The following is a 15,993-nucleotide window of genomic DNA, read 5'->3' as shown; positions in this document are numbered from 1 at the left end:
AAAAATGTTCGACATATCATCAATACACACACACACACATTCTATCTACAGACGAAAGTTAAAATAGTCTTGTCGATCATTATAGTATAAATAATGTAGAATTGTACATTTTTTCATTTTTCTTTCACAATTCTAAATTAGAATTGTAAAAAAATGAAAAAATATAAAGATTAAAAATCGTTGAACACCATAGACTGGACTTATATAAATATGTAACATTAAATATTTACAGATACGTAAACTGTAATTATTTACAGGCACTATAATGATCGACAAGGCCACTTCAACTGTCGTCTATTACCAAGATTAGAACTTCTAATCTTAATTCTAGTTATAAAGAATGGCAGAATGACTTCTACGTAAGAAATATAATAGAAAGGTTATCAAAATTTATGTAATTATCCTGGCGATATAAAAGCGAGAGGAATAAGATTCCATTATATTTATATCATTATTGCACGCGATCAATCCTCATACGTTATCGGATATCGTCGAGAATTTCGTTAAAAAATAAACAAACGATGCTATGATCAAGCCAAAAAAAATTCAATGATATTTAACGTTATATTATGTATAGCGATATTGCAATATTGTAATGTTAGAGAGAAATAAATATAAGTTGCCAAAAGAAGTGGCTATCTCGGTGAATCTGTTAATCTTTGCATATTATCTTACAATTATATTCAAATACGTAATTCTTTCTATTCACACATACAATCACACAGAAAATTTGCAATTTAAAACAATCTTTTATGTACACTTTTATGACACGCCGCGTCCTTGCAATTTATTGCGGTATCGCGCAAGGAAATTGTCGAACACGTGATATCATCGATGATAAAATATTTCCTGTCTTATGATGTTTTCATAAATATAATGATACCAGTATACACGATTGCCCAATCACGCATAGATAATTAAAGGATCACAATCAAGGGGGGGGGGGGTGGGACCAACGTGATTAAACGAAGTAACACTATTGTGTCCCCATCGATCTTTCTCAATTCGTAGGGCCCGGAAATGGGTTTTGTTGTTTATTATTGCAGAGTCCAGTTACGTCGAAACCATGTGCGCGATTACGGTTCCCCTCATTGTATGTCATCGCAACGCCGAGCGGTTCTACTCCAATTCTGAAGGGATTCGAGACTAAGGCCAGCTTCCCTGGCAAATAAACGGAGAAGGACGTCATGTTTGTCATCTTTTGATAAATTTCTTAAAATCACCCTTTCCCTTGCAGAGCCTTCGCGCGCGCGCACAAATATTTCGTGAATAGCGCACTGTTGAATTCAAATGGCGTATGAGTTCAGCAGGCCGCACACAATGGGTTCATTCAGTACGCGAATCAGTGGTTCTCCGCGGAGGTGAGAAAACTAGAAAAGCGAAGAGAAGCTCGGAAATTATTAATGCAATGAAGACTAATATCGATTTTTCTTCGAAGAAGTATTCGGAATATTGTTCGAATATTTCGGCACGTATGTAGTAAAATTTTGAATATACTTTTAAATATATTTTATAATTATAATACATTGATTATCGCGCAGTTATTTACTCTCACTTCCCCTTAGTTATAATTTCATTGTTAATATTCGGAATTTCCAACTGTTCTTTTTAAAACCATAAACAAAGAGATAAGATAAAAACGTCAGAAACATCTTTTGCATTCCGCCAAAGAAATCACACATTACTACTAAAAGCATATATATAAAATATATACTTTTTTCAATTAACAATAATTAACGAAAGCAATGTAAATTAAAAAAAAAATTAATGCGATTTTATGAACTTATTCCTATCTCACATCTTGTGAAGAAAAAGAAAAGAGGGTCACAATCTCTGACCTTTAAAAAAACTTCATCAGCAAGAAACTTTGATAAATATCATTCGTAACTAATAACACATTTTTCTCTGTTAAATTGAATTGGAGCATTCGGGCATAGATATTCAACGAGGATTATTCTTTGTTGCTGCGTGACACCTTGACGGTACTCGATTGTCCGACTGACCCACACTTTAACCCGGCACTGAAAATTGTAGTCAAGGCACGCGATATTATCACAGTGACTGATGATGTAGGAGCGCACACATAGCGAATAAATAATGCATTATATCCGAGACTCTATGTGACGTAGCGAGTCTTATTTCAACCATCACGTGATTTTTGATCACCACTTTGTAAAGACTCGTAACACTAACTCTGTGAAGCTATGAGATTGGTATGGCTATCTAGAAAACGATAAATCGATATTTGTACAGAGATATATTATTTGACGATATTCGTCAATATATATTTGTAAAGATTAAACCCTATGAGTATTTAACTCAATACTTATAGCGATATTAATCTAGAGAACTAGATTTATTCCTATGGAAGATTTATTTCTATGGAATACTCAACGAAACATTTAACAGCAAAAACTAAAGATCATTATAGCAAAGTTCCTTCGGATCTTTTCCGTCTCATCGAATCTCACCATGTAGATTAAAACAAAGACAAAAAAGTAAATATTAGAAAATAAAAAATACATTCCAAACACAAATTGAATATTTAACATGTCGAAATATATATAAATGTACTTAGCATACTATATTCTTGATTCATTAAATAGAAATGAAAAGTGTTTCTTTTCAAACTTCTTTCAATTTCTAACCGTCCCAATCCATTGTTCGAGATGTATTCATTGCTTGCGCTTTGTTTTTTTTTTTTTACGAGTGGTTAACCACGAAAATAATCTATGATACACACACACACACACACACACACATGCACGACTTTTAGAACTGATAAATTATCTACGCGGTTATCGTTTATTTTTATTTTATATAAGAAGATATTCTCTCGGGTCTCATAAACGATTAAACATATTTTACTATAAAATCATTTAGTAAATGCACGCGCGCACATTATAATCTGTTCTTAAATTTTTTTCTTTCTGCAAATATCGCCCTATATATATCTCACTTTCTTTAGGCAATGTATAATAATAATAAACGATCTAAGTAGAATTTAAAATAGAATTCTATTTCTAATTTCATGTGCCATATAATACAGAAAATATGTGGAGAAGATCCGAATATATATATAAAATATAATCAAATATTATACGGAGAGAATTTTTTCTTAGAGTTTATACCTGAAAATATGATAGTCGTGGAACAACATTGTATTTCCAAGAATTTTTTTTTTTTAATGTAGATCTCCCTCATTCATTAATAAAACTACGATAAAATATGAAATGAGTTTGATTAATTTTACTGAAATGCACGGTAAAAATCTTTAAAATATTTTATTGTACTACAACTACCATACTTTCGGGGTAAATTTTAAAACAAAATTCTCTCCGTGTATAAATAAAATATGCTAAATAAAATATATAAAAATACACGTCAGACCACATGGTAAACAAAATTATAAATAGAATTTGATAAATAGATTCTGACGCTAGAATTATAAATCATCTAAAGTGGACTGAGAGTGTAATACGTGACGTGAACAAAAATCTAAAATAACTTTTCTATCACTCGCTACGCTGTGTTCGGTATGCACGATATGATGTTTTTATGCGACGACGCGACGTTTCCCTCTGTAGCAAGGGATCTGAGACTTACCTTTAATCAGCCCGAAGAGCTCGACACAGCCGGCCGCAGCGGCGCCGTTACCGCAGCAGGGATGAAAGAAGGCAGTAGGGTGAGTTTTATTTGTCGAGGGCCACTCCTTTCCAATTGTTCGGTGCCCTTTGTAGCCCTTGACAGCTGCTACCTACGGAGGTAAGTCACATTCGCGCTCGCCGATCACTCGGGATCGGGAAGCGAGTCCGGCGTTTAGTCGCCGTCTATCCGACGTGCCAGTCGTCATATTTATTATCACGACGATTCACCGGTGAGTCGAGGGCAATTTATTGTAGCCGTTTGTCGGAATGAGATAATGTGCTTGATGACTTCGTGGATGTGGATACATGGATATAATGGGTGTGTACTTAGTGATAGGATAAAACACCCGATCGAACGATCCTGCAAACAAGACACGTGCCGTTCAAGGTAATTCACGTGTGGATGTATTTCGAGCACGCCACGTGCTTCAAGAAGACGTAAAGGATGGGCGGAAAACACGAATGTTAATCAGATAATCCGTGAGATTTGGAAATGTCCCAAACAATATGGTGTTACGATCAAAATATATTTAATAAATGTCCGAAATCATGTAAACTGAAAAATAAACTTTAAAATTTGATACGTTTTTAAACTATTTAATAAACGTTATAAGTACACGTCTGTTAAATAGTTTTTTTTTTATTAGTTTAAAATACCGTTTTTATACGAGACATTTCGGCGGTTTAATAAACATATATTTAACATCTATTTAATATTTTTATACAGTACAAAAAACATCTCTTTCTATATAAGAATAATTTCTATTCTAAACAGAAATTTATGTTTATAAAACTAAATGTTTTCGTAAACATACATTTCTGATTGGGATATCAACTGTTCTTATACAAGAATAACCACATATTCGGTTACATATTGTTCTACAAAAAAAGAAAATTACAGATGTGAATTAGAATAATTTAACATAAAAAATTTTGTATATCTTTTTATTTTTATAAATTATTTATATTTGTATGTAAAATTTATGTACATATTTTTATTAGTATCGAATTATGTTGACTTCCCTTTTGAGAAAAAAATCACGAATGTGAAAAGAAGACATATATAAGAAAAGAAACAAACATGCTTCTAGCTTATGACGCGAATATACCGAGTGTTCAAAATCGCGTTGAGTGATGCCTCTAGAGTAGATTCTACAAAGTTCTTTCTCTGATCCAATGTTCGAAATTTTTACATTCTACTGCCAATCGTAAATTAATTGTTTCTATTTTTATGCAATTAACACTCGATTAAATAATATTACAATTTTTTGTGTCATCGATCTTTATTAATTTTCCTCTTCCGATAACTTTATATGCGGCTCTCTTTAAAGGAAAATAAAGCGAGGCGCGGCCTGTGTTAGACAAATAAACTTTCGATCATGTAAAGCAAACAACGAAATGGATGAAAATGGAGTGAAATAGAGTGCGACAAATGGAATGCTGGTTAGGATGATAATCGCACACATCAGAACATAATATCCACCCAATTGCTATTTTTGGAACAGCACGCCTCACTTAACGTGTTCGGTGCATTAATGTTTTACAATCTCAGAAATAATATCAAACAAAGAGAAATTTATGATAACATGATGTGATTTTGCGGATATACAAGCTGAATAAATTGATTCTTAATTTAAAACCTGCACACTTTTTATGAATTTTAAAATTAATTTTCCAAATATGATAATATGAGATATATCATTTTTATTTCTACAACAAAATAATTTATATAAACAGAAGTTATTTAAATAAAATTTAAATCGTCATTTAAATTAATTTTAAACTACTAATCAGAAACGTTTAGGATTATTATTTTTATGAAAAATTCTATCATTTAAATTTAAATTAATCCAAAATATATATGATTAGGCCTATATTGAGCATTTTTTTTCACGGTATATTTTCCTTTAGCGTTTTCTTTCCTTCTCTCTCTCTCTCTCTCTCTCTCTCTCTCTCTCTCTCTCTCTCTCTCATGTCTAAATATGTAAGTAAAAAATGAATTATTGTGGATTATCATCGCAATTACTGATACATAAATAAATCCCAGGAGATTTTGAATGCTGAGATCTGAGTGAAATTACAGGCGCGAAGAGTGGAATAAAACGGAAGGAAAGGATAAGAAGAAGAGGAAAAAGTAGAAGAAGAAGAAGAGGCGGAGTTAAATCGAGTGAGTTAGATAAGGAGACTTGTGGTGTACTCGTAAAGGGATACGCGTCAGTAGAGTTCGTCAGTCTGCGGATGAACGTCTACCGAAATAACGGGAGCAATTTAAGCATCGCATTTACTGTGGCAACGTTTATAACGTCTACGAATAAATATAGGATTAACACATAATTAAAAAAAAAAATAGCAACGTTGATTTTTTTGGAATTAATCAGTGATAAATTCGCAGTGATGATGCGCTAAATTAAATCGAATAAGCCATTTCTTTGTTTTTTACAAAGACGAAAAAAATTACTAATTGAGAAAAAAAAAGTGATAATGAATACGTACATAATGTAAACTTCTGAAAGTGCATGTTTAATTACGAGCAAAACGAGTTTATTTAAGGAACAAGTTGAATTGCAGCGATCAAGAGCTAATTACAAGGAAGAAAGAGGATAATTGGGGCGAATTGTTCAGAGATAACGATCTAATTGGACATAAAGTACTACAGTAATTTCTGGAAGAATACCTTTTGCGAGTTAATTAACAATAACTACAATGTAGCGTCACGAAACGATTCGGTGTGAGCTCCTGCTGTTTGCGGCCAAAGTTCGTGTTGTTGCTGCAGCCACTAAGCAGTATTCTGAGAAGGTCACAAAAATTTATCGGTATGACTAATGGTGTGTTCTTAACGGCAGAGCGAACGAACATGAAGAAATATGGAAATTAATTGATGCGGCATGTGCGATAAAGCTCCTCGGAATATGTGTATATATGGAGGGATGCATGTTCTCTCTGTCTGTGTCTTTCCACGGCGAGAAAATTCAGGGAATTAATAGAACAAATAGAAAGTAATGAATGAAAGAAGGAGTAACGAGAAGTGTAAACGAAGTAGATGAGGAAAATTAATGCGATTAATTGCGTGCGAGGGTCGTTGGTTATTTCGCGAGAAAGAGATGAATTAAAAAGCTATTTTTGAGAGAAATCTTTGAGGGATTTTGGAAAATTAATTAAATAAGTTCATAAAAAAATTAAATTAATTCATTAATTAAATAAATTCATGAGTTAAGAAATTCTCGAGATTTTTCTACTTTTTTCTATTACCATCGGTTTCAATTTTCATAAACCGGAAACTGGCAAATTGGAAGATAAAAATTAACAGCAGAATTTTAGAATCTTAGAATTAAAATAGTTTGTTAAAATTATAGCATATATAGTAAAATGTAAGACGTAAGAAGCGAATTGATCAATCAAAACAGCAGCAAATTTAAAATGTTGATTTGCTTACTGCTTACATCTTACCTTTTTTTTTTTGTATGTTAATGACCTTTAAAATAAAATAATTTTTTTATATGTGCTTCCTTATTTTTTGTAGCACATGAATCTCGACGATTTTTGATTATCCAAAGAATGCGAAGGAAAAAAAACTGTTTTCTGCGCATTTACTAAAAGATGGGGCACATTGTAGTAAATGACACTTTCGTTGAAATCTTTTCGGAGGCTGGAAGCTCCAAGCCATTTACACGCTCCGAGACTATTACTGCTGCAGTATGCGCTATAATATTCAGCATTATTGGAGTATTAGGTAACGGTTTTATTTCTTCCAATCCGTTTTACTTGGTGGCGACTTTAAATCTTTAATAATGAGTTGAATCCTATATCTGAATTCCAGGTAATTTAATAACGGTAATCGCATTGTTAAAATATACCAGACTGAGACGACACGCCACCACGGCATTTGTGATAAGTCTAAGTATCTCCGATTTGATCTTCTCGGCGGTAAACTTGCCTCTAACCGCCAGTAGATATTTGAACGAAGCATGGGTTCTGGGTGAAACCCTATGCAAAATATTCCCCTTATTCTTCTACGGAAACGTCGCTGTATCTTTACTCAGTATGGTGGCCATTACTATCAACAGGTGAATTTCAACAATAATTCTTTTCCTTTAAATTTTGATTAAAAAAGGAATATATATATATATCCTACAAATGCGCATTAATATATATCTAAGAAAAATATTTTACACTCTAAATTTCTTGCAGTGAAATCTCATCCCAAGAGAGTGAAAATCCAACCATCCTTGAAAAAAAGTGACAATCTTTACTCTTTTTAGAGTATAAAATCTCACTTTATTAGAGTGAGATTTCACTTTAAAAAGAGTGAAAATTGTTACTTTTTCAAAAAGTAAAATATTTTTATTTTTTTTCAAGGGTAGTTGTATTTTCACTTTCTTGGAGTAAGAAATTTAGAGTGTAATTTTAATATATCTTAAGGATATAACGTAAATATATCTATATTTTTTTTAATATATACTAGTCGAAATTTTGTTTTCTTTTCCAGATATATACTGATCTCACAGTCGGACATTTACAACCAGTTATACACTACTCGTGGCATAATGCTGATGTTAATAGGTATATGGACTCTAAGTTTCTTGATGCTGCTACCACCCTTATTAGGCATCTGGGGTACTCTAGGATTAGATCCGGCCACCTTCTCATGCACCATACTGAAGAAAAACGGCTCAAGTCCGAAGAAGTTTCTGTTCATTCTTGGCTTTATCGTACCATGCGTGGTGATCAGTGTTTCGTATCTCTGCATATATTGGCGTGTACGCAGAAGCCGAAAGAATCTCGAGGCTCACGCAGCGGAAAGCGGTCGACGAGGCGGTGGCTTTCAACGGCGGGAAGACTCGAGAGTGACTAGACTGATGCTTACTATATTCCTTTGTTTCCTGTTGTGCTTCATGCCGCTGATGCTGGTGAACGTTATCGACGATAAGATGAAGTATCCAATACTTCATATAGTGGCGTCTGTGCTCGCATGGGCATCCGCGGTGATAAATCCTTTTATTTATGCCGGCACCAACAAACTGTACAGAGAGGCATACAAACAGATTCTGTGCCCAGTTTCAAGTAGGACACCTACAATCGGTCCCAAACCGACGCATTCTCACTCGAGCAAGTTTTTGACACCCCATACGATATAAACGTATCTTCCGTTCCGGAAATAATCGATCGCCTCGGATTAATGGCGAAAAAGTAGACGCATAATAATACGTATCATTTTTTTTATTTTTCGTAAGAAATTAAGCGCTTGCCTAGTAAATAAATGATTTTTTTTGTTTAGAGTTTAACTGCTAATTTAAGACTTTAACTATTAAATTACGAATTTAAAAACAGTAGATTTGTGTTTGATTACAAATTTATTTTTGTGATTCTATAGATTAAGTTTATGTTAAAAGACAGAAACTTTTTCACTAACTAGACAATAAATGTTTTTACTTTTATTTGGAATAAGACATCGAAAAGCGTAAGAAAAAAAGTATATATAAAAATTGTATTTTTCTTAATATACAAACATTATATCATAATATTATAACATAGTGACATATTTTTATAAAAATTCTACTTAATACACAAAGTATACGTATGCTTCCATAAAATGCAGAAAACGGAACATATACTATACAACAGAAACATACATCACATAATTGACAAATTAAAAAATACATATTTAAAAAATCGATATTCAACTTAACACAAAAGTACAATTTATATGGCATAAGTTGTGTATATAAAAAATTCAAAATAAATAACTTAAAAAAAAAACATTTTAACGTCTCTAAAAGATTATCTTTCGTTTTACATTCAAATGTTGTTTTTCGTGGCAATTTTGCTGATTATTTAAGAACATGTACACTACAGATACGTATATATTAATTCGATATTAATACATTTGTACTTTTGAAGTGACAATATTATCGAATGAGTACGGTAATATGGATTTAAATGCGTAAATACTAAAACACATTAGTAACTCTCTCTGAAAGATATAATAAAAATATATATTTATAGATCTCGCAATCAACAGGTAATAAAGTATTTTCTTTGCCTTGGTATTGCTGTAAATTAAAATCTCATGTAAAAGAGACAGATTGACATTTACGAATGTAATTAATGTAATATATAAGTAGAAACGTTAAAAAATAAAATATTTTCTACCGTAATGCTCGGTGCATTATGTCTATGTAAATATTTATAATTTTATCTTAACTATATTTATAATCTTATCCTAACTTACTTACATACTAATCTCAATTATTTTTCATTAAACATGGACGGAATTAGTCGTGAATGTTTTTGTAACATTTATATCACTTACATTATTATAGTAAAATTTAAATTTAGAATGCCAGACAAAGAGAGAGAGAGAGAGAGAGAGAGAGAGAGAGAGAGAGAGAGAAAATGCAGATAATAAACATATGCCTACATTGGTAACGATAAAATCTACGAGGGTCTCGTGAACACAGTGAGATATTTACAACTTCGATACGTTACTAAATAAATGCAGGTATGTCTAAAGATAGTAAATGAATGTTAATTCAACTCCAATTCCGATGAGTAGGGCTCCGTGATTGCAGTAATAGGACAAACGCTCAAGGTATCCTATATAAAAGAAAGAATATGTATAAATATAATTTAAAGAATTAATAACATTATAAGGACGTATAATATTGTTATTGTTATTATTAGGGAACTGATTTTTTGTTACTTACCAATCGTGTAAGTTCATCGAAAGTGGGCCGTTCTTCGGGATCGTCTCTCCAACAGGATAACATGACTTCGTAAATCGGGTCTGTGACATCTAGTAATTGCGGTAACCGGATACCTCGCATAATCGCGTCCTCCACTTCACTATCGAGTGCCAAATTTGAGTACGGTGTACCACCCATGCTAAATATCTCCCAGAGAAGCACGCCGAACGCCCATATCACGCCCGGCTGATGCTTCGTTTGATTATCGAAGCACTCGATGGCCGTCCACCTTGCGTACTTTAAGTCTTGCAAGGCATACTTGGCGATACCATGACCCATAAGTTTCGGAGTCCAATCGCTCGACAGTCCCACGCTTCGCGCGCAGAGGCGACTATGGATGATCTTATGGCTCGCCAGATATTGCAAAGCGATCGCTATCGAGGATGAGATAGACAATATTTGATTTGTAGGGAACAAATCCCCCGATCGCGCGCTTAACAAACGGTCCTTCAAGATCTGAGGCGGTAGCTCCAACACGACGTATAACATGTCGGTGGTCTCGCAGGTCCCTACGAGACCCGCGAGATATTTCATGGAACCCGCTCGGATGCACACATCTAATTCTCTCAGCATATGCCTCTTATCAGATCCCTTCAGTGCGCCGTCGACTATGGTGTGGATTGTTACTGGACAGGATTTGTCATCCTTCAAAACGGTTCCGATGTGCACGCTGCCAAATCGTCCTCTGCGCATGACGTGATCATCAACGGACAAGGCATTTTGCGGTATACTCCAGACTTTCTTCTTCAATTCTTGATAATGATTTACCCTTTCAGGGATATCCTCCGGAATGTAGCCCATATTGTCCACCTCATATACCGGACCCTGCAACGTGAGCTCCTGCTGCTCTGGCAACTTCTGCATGTGGAATTTCTCGTGTCGCCGTCGCAATATAAAATATACCAATATCGAAATGGCAAGTAGTATACTCAACAGCGTGATCGCTATGCAAAGCGCAAGAGCAGTCGTGTCCATTTGATTCATTTCATGATTGTGTATGATATTGGCCAAATCGGAATAGGAACGTTGTACATAAGCTGCTTTCCGCGAGATTATCATCAAGCCGACTTGCGCGGAAACAAACTGATCTTGCAACGGGAGATTATGATAACCACCGATCATTCTTCCATCGCCCACTACAAACTTTTTGTATCTATGAAAGTCCAACGGTTCGAATTGTGCAGCAACGTAGTAACTTAATCCTTGTTTCGATGCGGAATCGTAATTCAAATACTCTTCATCGATCGGGGGAGGTATAGCGCCAGCTTGCACAACAAAAACCTGATATGCGCTAATCGGTCCATACTCGCTGTGACCCTCGGTAAGCATGACGGTAATTGTGTCTTTTCCGTATTCTAATATTTTGGGCATAACTGGTTTGTCGGGTGGACCTATCAGAGTCCACCCCGTGGTATTCGCCGGTTCACTGGACTCCAGTATATTGTTGGCGGTGATAGATATGTGATACTTAGTGCCAGGCTGAAGACCTCTCAGAATTGTCATGTTCGATGAACCTCCTTGAATCTGACTTTCGATAGGTGTGAAATTGTTGCTCGCGTATGTTTCTTCAACGACGGCGCGGATGGTATAAAGTATTATTTTTCCGTTGGGTATATCTGGTGGCTGCCATGTTATTTTGAGAGTATCTTTTGCCTCCTCAGTTACCGATACTCTCCTCGGTGGACTTGGACCTACAAAAGATACACGCATAATCCTTATTCATGTAAATTGTAACGTATTCTAGTCAGGGTTGGGTAAATTAACTTTTTTTAAATCTAAATTAAGTTAAAGTTAACAGCCTTGAAAATTTAACTTAATTAAAATACAAGTTAATCCGTAATAAAATTAATTGAATTAAAAGTTAAGTTAATAAAAAAAGTAATTAAAAAGTTAAAAGTTAAATTTGGTTTGGAACGAACAACCAAAAAAAGAAAAAAAAAGTTTGACTATACAGCTTGTTTATTTAATCTGGTTATTTTTGTTTACAAGTAACGATTATATAATATAAAATTACTGAATTATATACTCATTAGCTTCGCATTGTATCTAAGGATTGACTTCAAAAAAATCAAATTAAAAGTTAATACCGATAAAATGTAACTAAGTTAAAAAGTTACGAGTCTAAAATGTAACTAAGTTAAGTTAAAATTAATTAACTTTTTAACTTTTTAACTTAACTTTTATCTTTTTAACTTAGCCTTGATTCTAGTAACGGTTTCACTGTATCAAATTCATATTAGGGATAGTTTAGTATATTAGGCACACAACGCTGCATAATAAAAGTTACATCCCATACAGCATAAAAGTTTTCAACAACATTATTGCAATATTTATAATATTACACTGCAATATTATTGGAACGTTGCAACATTGATACAATGTTGCTGGAGTCATTTGTGATATATGGAATAAACAAAAGATTTGTACTGCTACAAATCATACCTTGCTGACCAGTAGCATAAACGCTCATAGCTTCGTAGCTGCCACAATAGTAAGAAGAATCAGAGGCACAAGTGACAGTACAGCTATCCGATGGCTGACCAAATGTGTTAACGCAATAGCACTGTTGTCCATTCATTAGCCCTGCAAATCTATTGAATAAAAGATTACAATCTTAAAATCCATTCAATATTGTACCTTAGATCGAAAACATTATTTATCTATTCTCTACATTTTTTTGAATGGAACCTTACTCTAAAGAATGAAAATTGAATTAATCTTAAAAAAGAGTGGCTCAATTTTCAATCTTTAAGGGTGAGACTTCAGAGTGGGATTCACTCTAAAAGTTTTAGAGAATACATATACCTCTCAGATCGGATATATTATTTACTTACATGTAATATTGAGAACGACATTTTGCAATGCATTCGGCGGGCGTACTGGCATGACCCAAAGTAGGAGTGGGTAGTTCGTTTAAGTCGGAATTCCGAAAACAGCCCTCATACTTTTGAGCGCACGCAAAGTAAAGAGAGCCGTAAAAGAACAAGAGAGATGAGGCGATTATCATTGTGGTTTCGAGAGCGATTTTTGTTGCGTTCTACGTTAATAACTGCGGGTGCGCCCAGTTCCGATCTAGCCGTTGCACGGCATAGCGTTATGAGTTATACGTTCGGAATTTGCAGTCCGAGCAGGTATGAGTCAACGCACGACGCAGGATGATCGCACCACGCGGTACAGCAGAAAAAATTACGTCCGTCTCGTAGGATAAGAGTGCTGATTTGCCAATAAGTCACGGCCGATACCTCGCCAAATTGGCTCATCTTCCCGAGTTTCCCGGCTTATAATTCATAATGAAGAGTACTCATTGACGGGAGTAAACTGGAGTAAACAACACCTGGCGTAAACAACACCTGGCGTCCACGTACGCTCCCGTTGTTTTGGGTGCTGCACTCGCTGCACCCGTGCAAGACTTTAATTCAGATTCATAAATCGGAGAGAACGAAGAGATATCGGAGGTAAACGAAGAAAATTGGCACAAGCGAAAAAATAAAATGCTATTCTTTTAGATACTATCATAACAAAAATTTAACGGTTGAAAGTAAGAAGGACTAATTTACATATATTATGATTATACAGAAATTTATTTTAAACTTTTATTTATTTGTTATTAAATTTAATAATAATATTTTACTTGATATTTATTAAATATGTGCGCTCATTGTTTTATGCCTTAGTTTATTATATATATATATATGTATATTATATTTTTATAGAAAAAGATATAATGAATTGATTTATTTGATATATTCTTTTTAAAATTTTGAAATAGTTATAAAAATTTAAAAAGAATTAGAAAAAGTTTTTATTTTGATATTGTTATCATTTGCAATATATTCAATCTCGTAGCACGAAATTTTACTATTACGTATGATGTTTACGAGAATTACTCGATTTCAATAAAACAATTATATCTAAGTATTTGAGAATTAATTCAAATATTTACGAATACACATTAAACTTAAGATTCTATTCTAACGGAGAAGGCAATCGGATTTCAATTTCTTATTTTGTTAGATTTTTATATTTGAAATTTATAATTTTGTGTTTCAATAATTTATTGTAAAGCCTATCCAGACAAATGTATTGGAAAGAAAGAATTTTGTAAAAGATATTTGAATCTACAAAAAATTTTGCTACATCCGTTTAATTTATATTGCGTGTTACGGCACTGCGCTGTCCGATGTCGAATGGCATGGTGCAGCGAGAGAGGTGTAACTGCACTTCACGTTACGCGTTGGCTATTATGAAAGAAAAGACACGATTGAATGGGATTTGCGTCGATAACTGGCGCACCTAATCGAATCAATAAAAATTAAGTCTCGATATACAGTAGATGTACCAAACCTTTAGCTTTTTTATTTAAACTTCAAATTATAATGTTTTTCTTTGCAAAAAGCATTTTCCGACCAATTTAAAGCACAAATAAAAAGTAGAGCAATGACGACAAAAAATTTCAACATTTGTTTTCAGAAAGCTGAAGATTTGGAAGAGATTTTGCTTGTATAATCCTCATGCATCGTATTGACAGAAATGTTTGCAAGTTTTACTATTAGAGTAATTTATAGAATAATTTATCGTTACGCTATCCATTCTCGTAATTGCGATTAAAGCTGAAGAAAGGACCTTTCTGAAAAAAATCACGTTACAAAGTTATCGAAATCATGTAATTAAAACATATAAGTCACATAACAGATTGTTCCAGTACGTAATTTTTTAAAATTTAATATGAAAAGTCACACGATGATATGTTTTTTTCTATTTCTATTATTTAATTATTTAAAATTCGATAACTATAAAATTATATGATTGATAAAAAATTATTTTTAATATAATGTGATTTCAAATCACGTGATTTAAAAAAAATCACATACTGATTGAGAATCAGTTATGTGATTTACTTGTTTTAAATACATGACGTTATGTAACTTTATTAACAATAACTTTGATTTTTTTCTATATAGATATAGGACTTTTCGGCCGAACATAGATAATTGCGGATTGTACAAGTGATTGTTCAAGGTCGCGCTAGCTAGAAATGATTGAAGATTACATCTTAATGATAGCGTGTTACCTAAGTCTTATTAGCGGAAAAAAGTGCAGAATTAATTCTAATTAACATTTTTATTTGTTGCTTATTTGTTGCTAAAAAGTTGCCAAAGAAAAAAATTTTTTGCTCTACCAATTTTCTTTTTTTAACGATGTTCCGCTAAAGGAAGATTGAGTTAGCGGAACAATATTTATATAACAAAGCCAATTTATTTCAAAATGACGTAGGAATTTATTGCTAATTTGGTGCTAATTTGTTGCTGTTGAAATATCCTAGTTTTAAATCCATTACCTACGAAATAAGTGTAAATAACAACGAAAGACCTCAGCAAGTTGACGGAACAAATTTGTTGCTCACTTAAAATCACACTTCGCGGATTTTCACACCTAATCAGATTAATAGCTGTGAAAATCTCTCAGTATGCAGGAAATACCAATTTTAAGCAAGCAAATTTTTTACTAATGCTTTACTCTTATTCCGCCAGCTGAGATTTTTCTTTGTTATGTTTACATTTATTTCGTAGGTAATGAATTCAAAAACTAGAATATTTCGACAG

The 15,993-nt window shown here is 33.4% G+C and overlaps 2 protein-coding genes across 3 annotated transcripts; one reads left to right on the top strand and one right to left on the bottom strand.

Annotated features, from left to right (window-relative positions):
• Positions 1 to 3,627: 3,627 nt before the first annotated feature.
• On the top strand, positions 3,628 to 8,846 carry LOC108752564 (protein trapped in endoderm-1). Of its 2 annotated transcripts, none has more exons than XM_018493451.1 (4): positions 3,628 to 3,685; positions 7,168 to 7,377; positions 7,465 to 7,711; positions 8,134 to 8,846. In XM_018493451.1, the coding sequence occupies exons 2-4, from the start codon at positions 7,245 to 7,247 to the stop codon at positions 8,780 to 8,782; spliced, it is 1,029 nt and encodes a 342-aa protein (XP_018348953.1). In that variant the 5' UTR covers positions 3,628 to 3,685; positions 7,168 to 7,244; the 3' UTR covers positions 8,783 to 8,846. The 2 variants fall into 2 exon arrangements, with proteins under 2 accessions (XP_018348953.1, XP_018348952.1); XM_018493450.1 differs by lacking the exon at positions 3,628 to 3,685 and adding an exon at positions 5,751 to 6,460.
• A 1,146-nt stretch (positions 8,847 to 9,992) lies between these two features.
• On the bottom strand, positions 9,993 to 13,762 carry LOC108752449 (putative tyrosine-protein kinase Wsck). The gene is made up of 4 exons (XM_018493271.1): positions 13,225 to 13,762; positions 12,833 to 12,981; positions 10,352 to 12,081; positions 9,993 to 10,241 (listed from the first exon to the last, which is right to left on the bottom strand). The coding sequence occupies exons 1-4, from the start codon at positions 13,395 to 13,397 to the stop codon at positions 10,173 to 10,175; spliced, it is 2,121 nt and encodes a 706-aa protein (XP_018348773.1). The 5' UTR covers positions 13,398 to 13,762; the 3' UTR covers positions 9,993 to 10,172.
• Positions 13,763 to 15,993: the final 2,231 nt, after the last annotated feature.

The sequence above is a fragment of the Trachymyrmex septentrionalis genome, unplaced genomic scaffold (genome assembly GCF_001594115.1).
Source record: "Trachymyrmex septentrionalis isolate Tsep2-gDNA-1 unplaced genomic scaffold, Tsep1.0 scaffold60, whole genome shotgun sequence".
In the NCBI taxonomy this organism is placed as follows: domain Eukaryota; kingdom Metazoa; phylum Arthropoda; class Insecta; order Hymenoptera; family Formicidae; genus Trachymyrmex; species Trachymyrmex septentrionalis.
Note: the sequence above shows the minus strand (reverse complement) of the source record. Positions and strands in the feature narration are given on the sequence as shown.

Bases quoted from the DNA above. Each gene is read 5' to 3' on its own strand.
- LOC108752564 (XM_018493451.1), top strand. From the start codon at position 7,245: ATGGGGCACATTGTAGTAAATGACACTTTCGTTGAAATCTTTTCGGAG. The intron at 7,378-7,464 runs GTAACGGTTTTA...TCTGAATTCCAG, and splicing joins CAGCATTATTGGAGTATTAG to GTAATTTAATAACGGTAATC. The intron at 7,712-8,133 runs GTGAATTTCAAC...TTTCTTTTCCAG, and splicing joins GTGGCCATTACTATCAACAG to ATATATACTGATCTCACAGT.
- LOC108752449 (XM_018493271.1), bottom strand. From the start codon at position 13,397: ATGATAATCGCCTCATCTCTCTTGTTCTTTTACGGCTCTCTTTACTTT. The intron at 12,982-13,224 runs GTAAGTAAATAA...TTTATTCAATAG, and splicing joins TGTCGTTCTCAATATTACAT to ATTTGCAGGGCTAATGAATG. The intron at 12,082-12,832 runs GTATGATTTGTA...TATCTTTTGTAG, and splicing joins TTATGCTACTGGTCAGCAAG to GTCCAAGTCCACCGAGGAGA.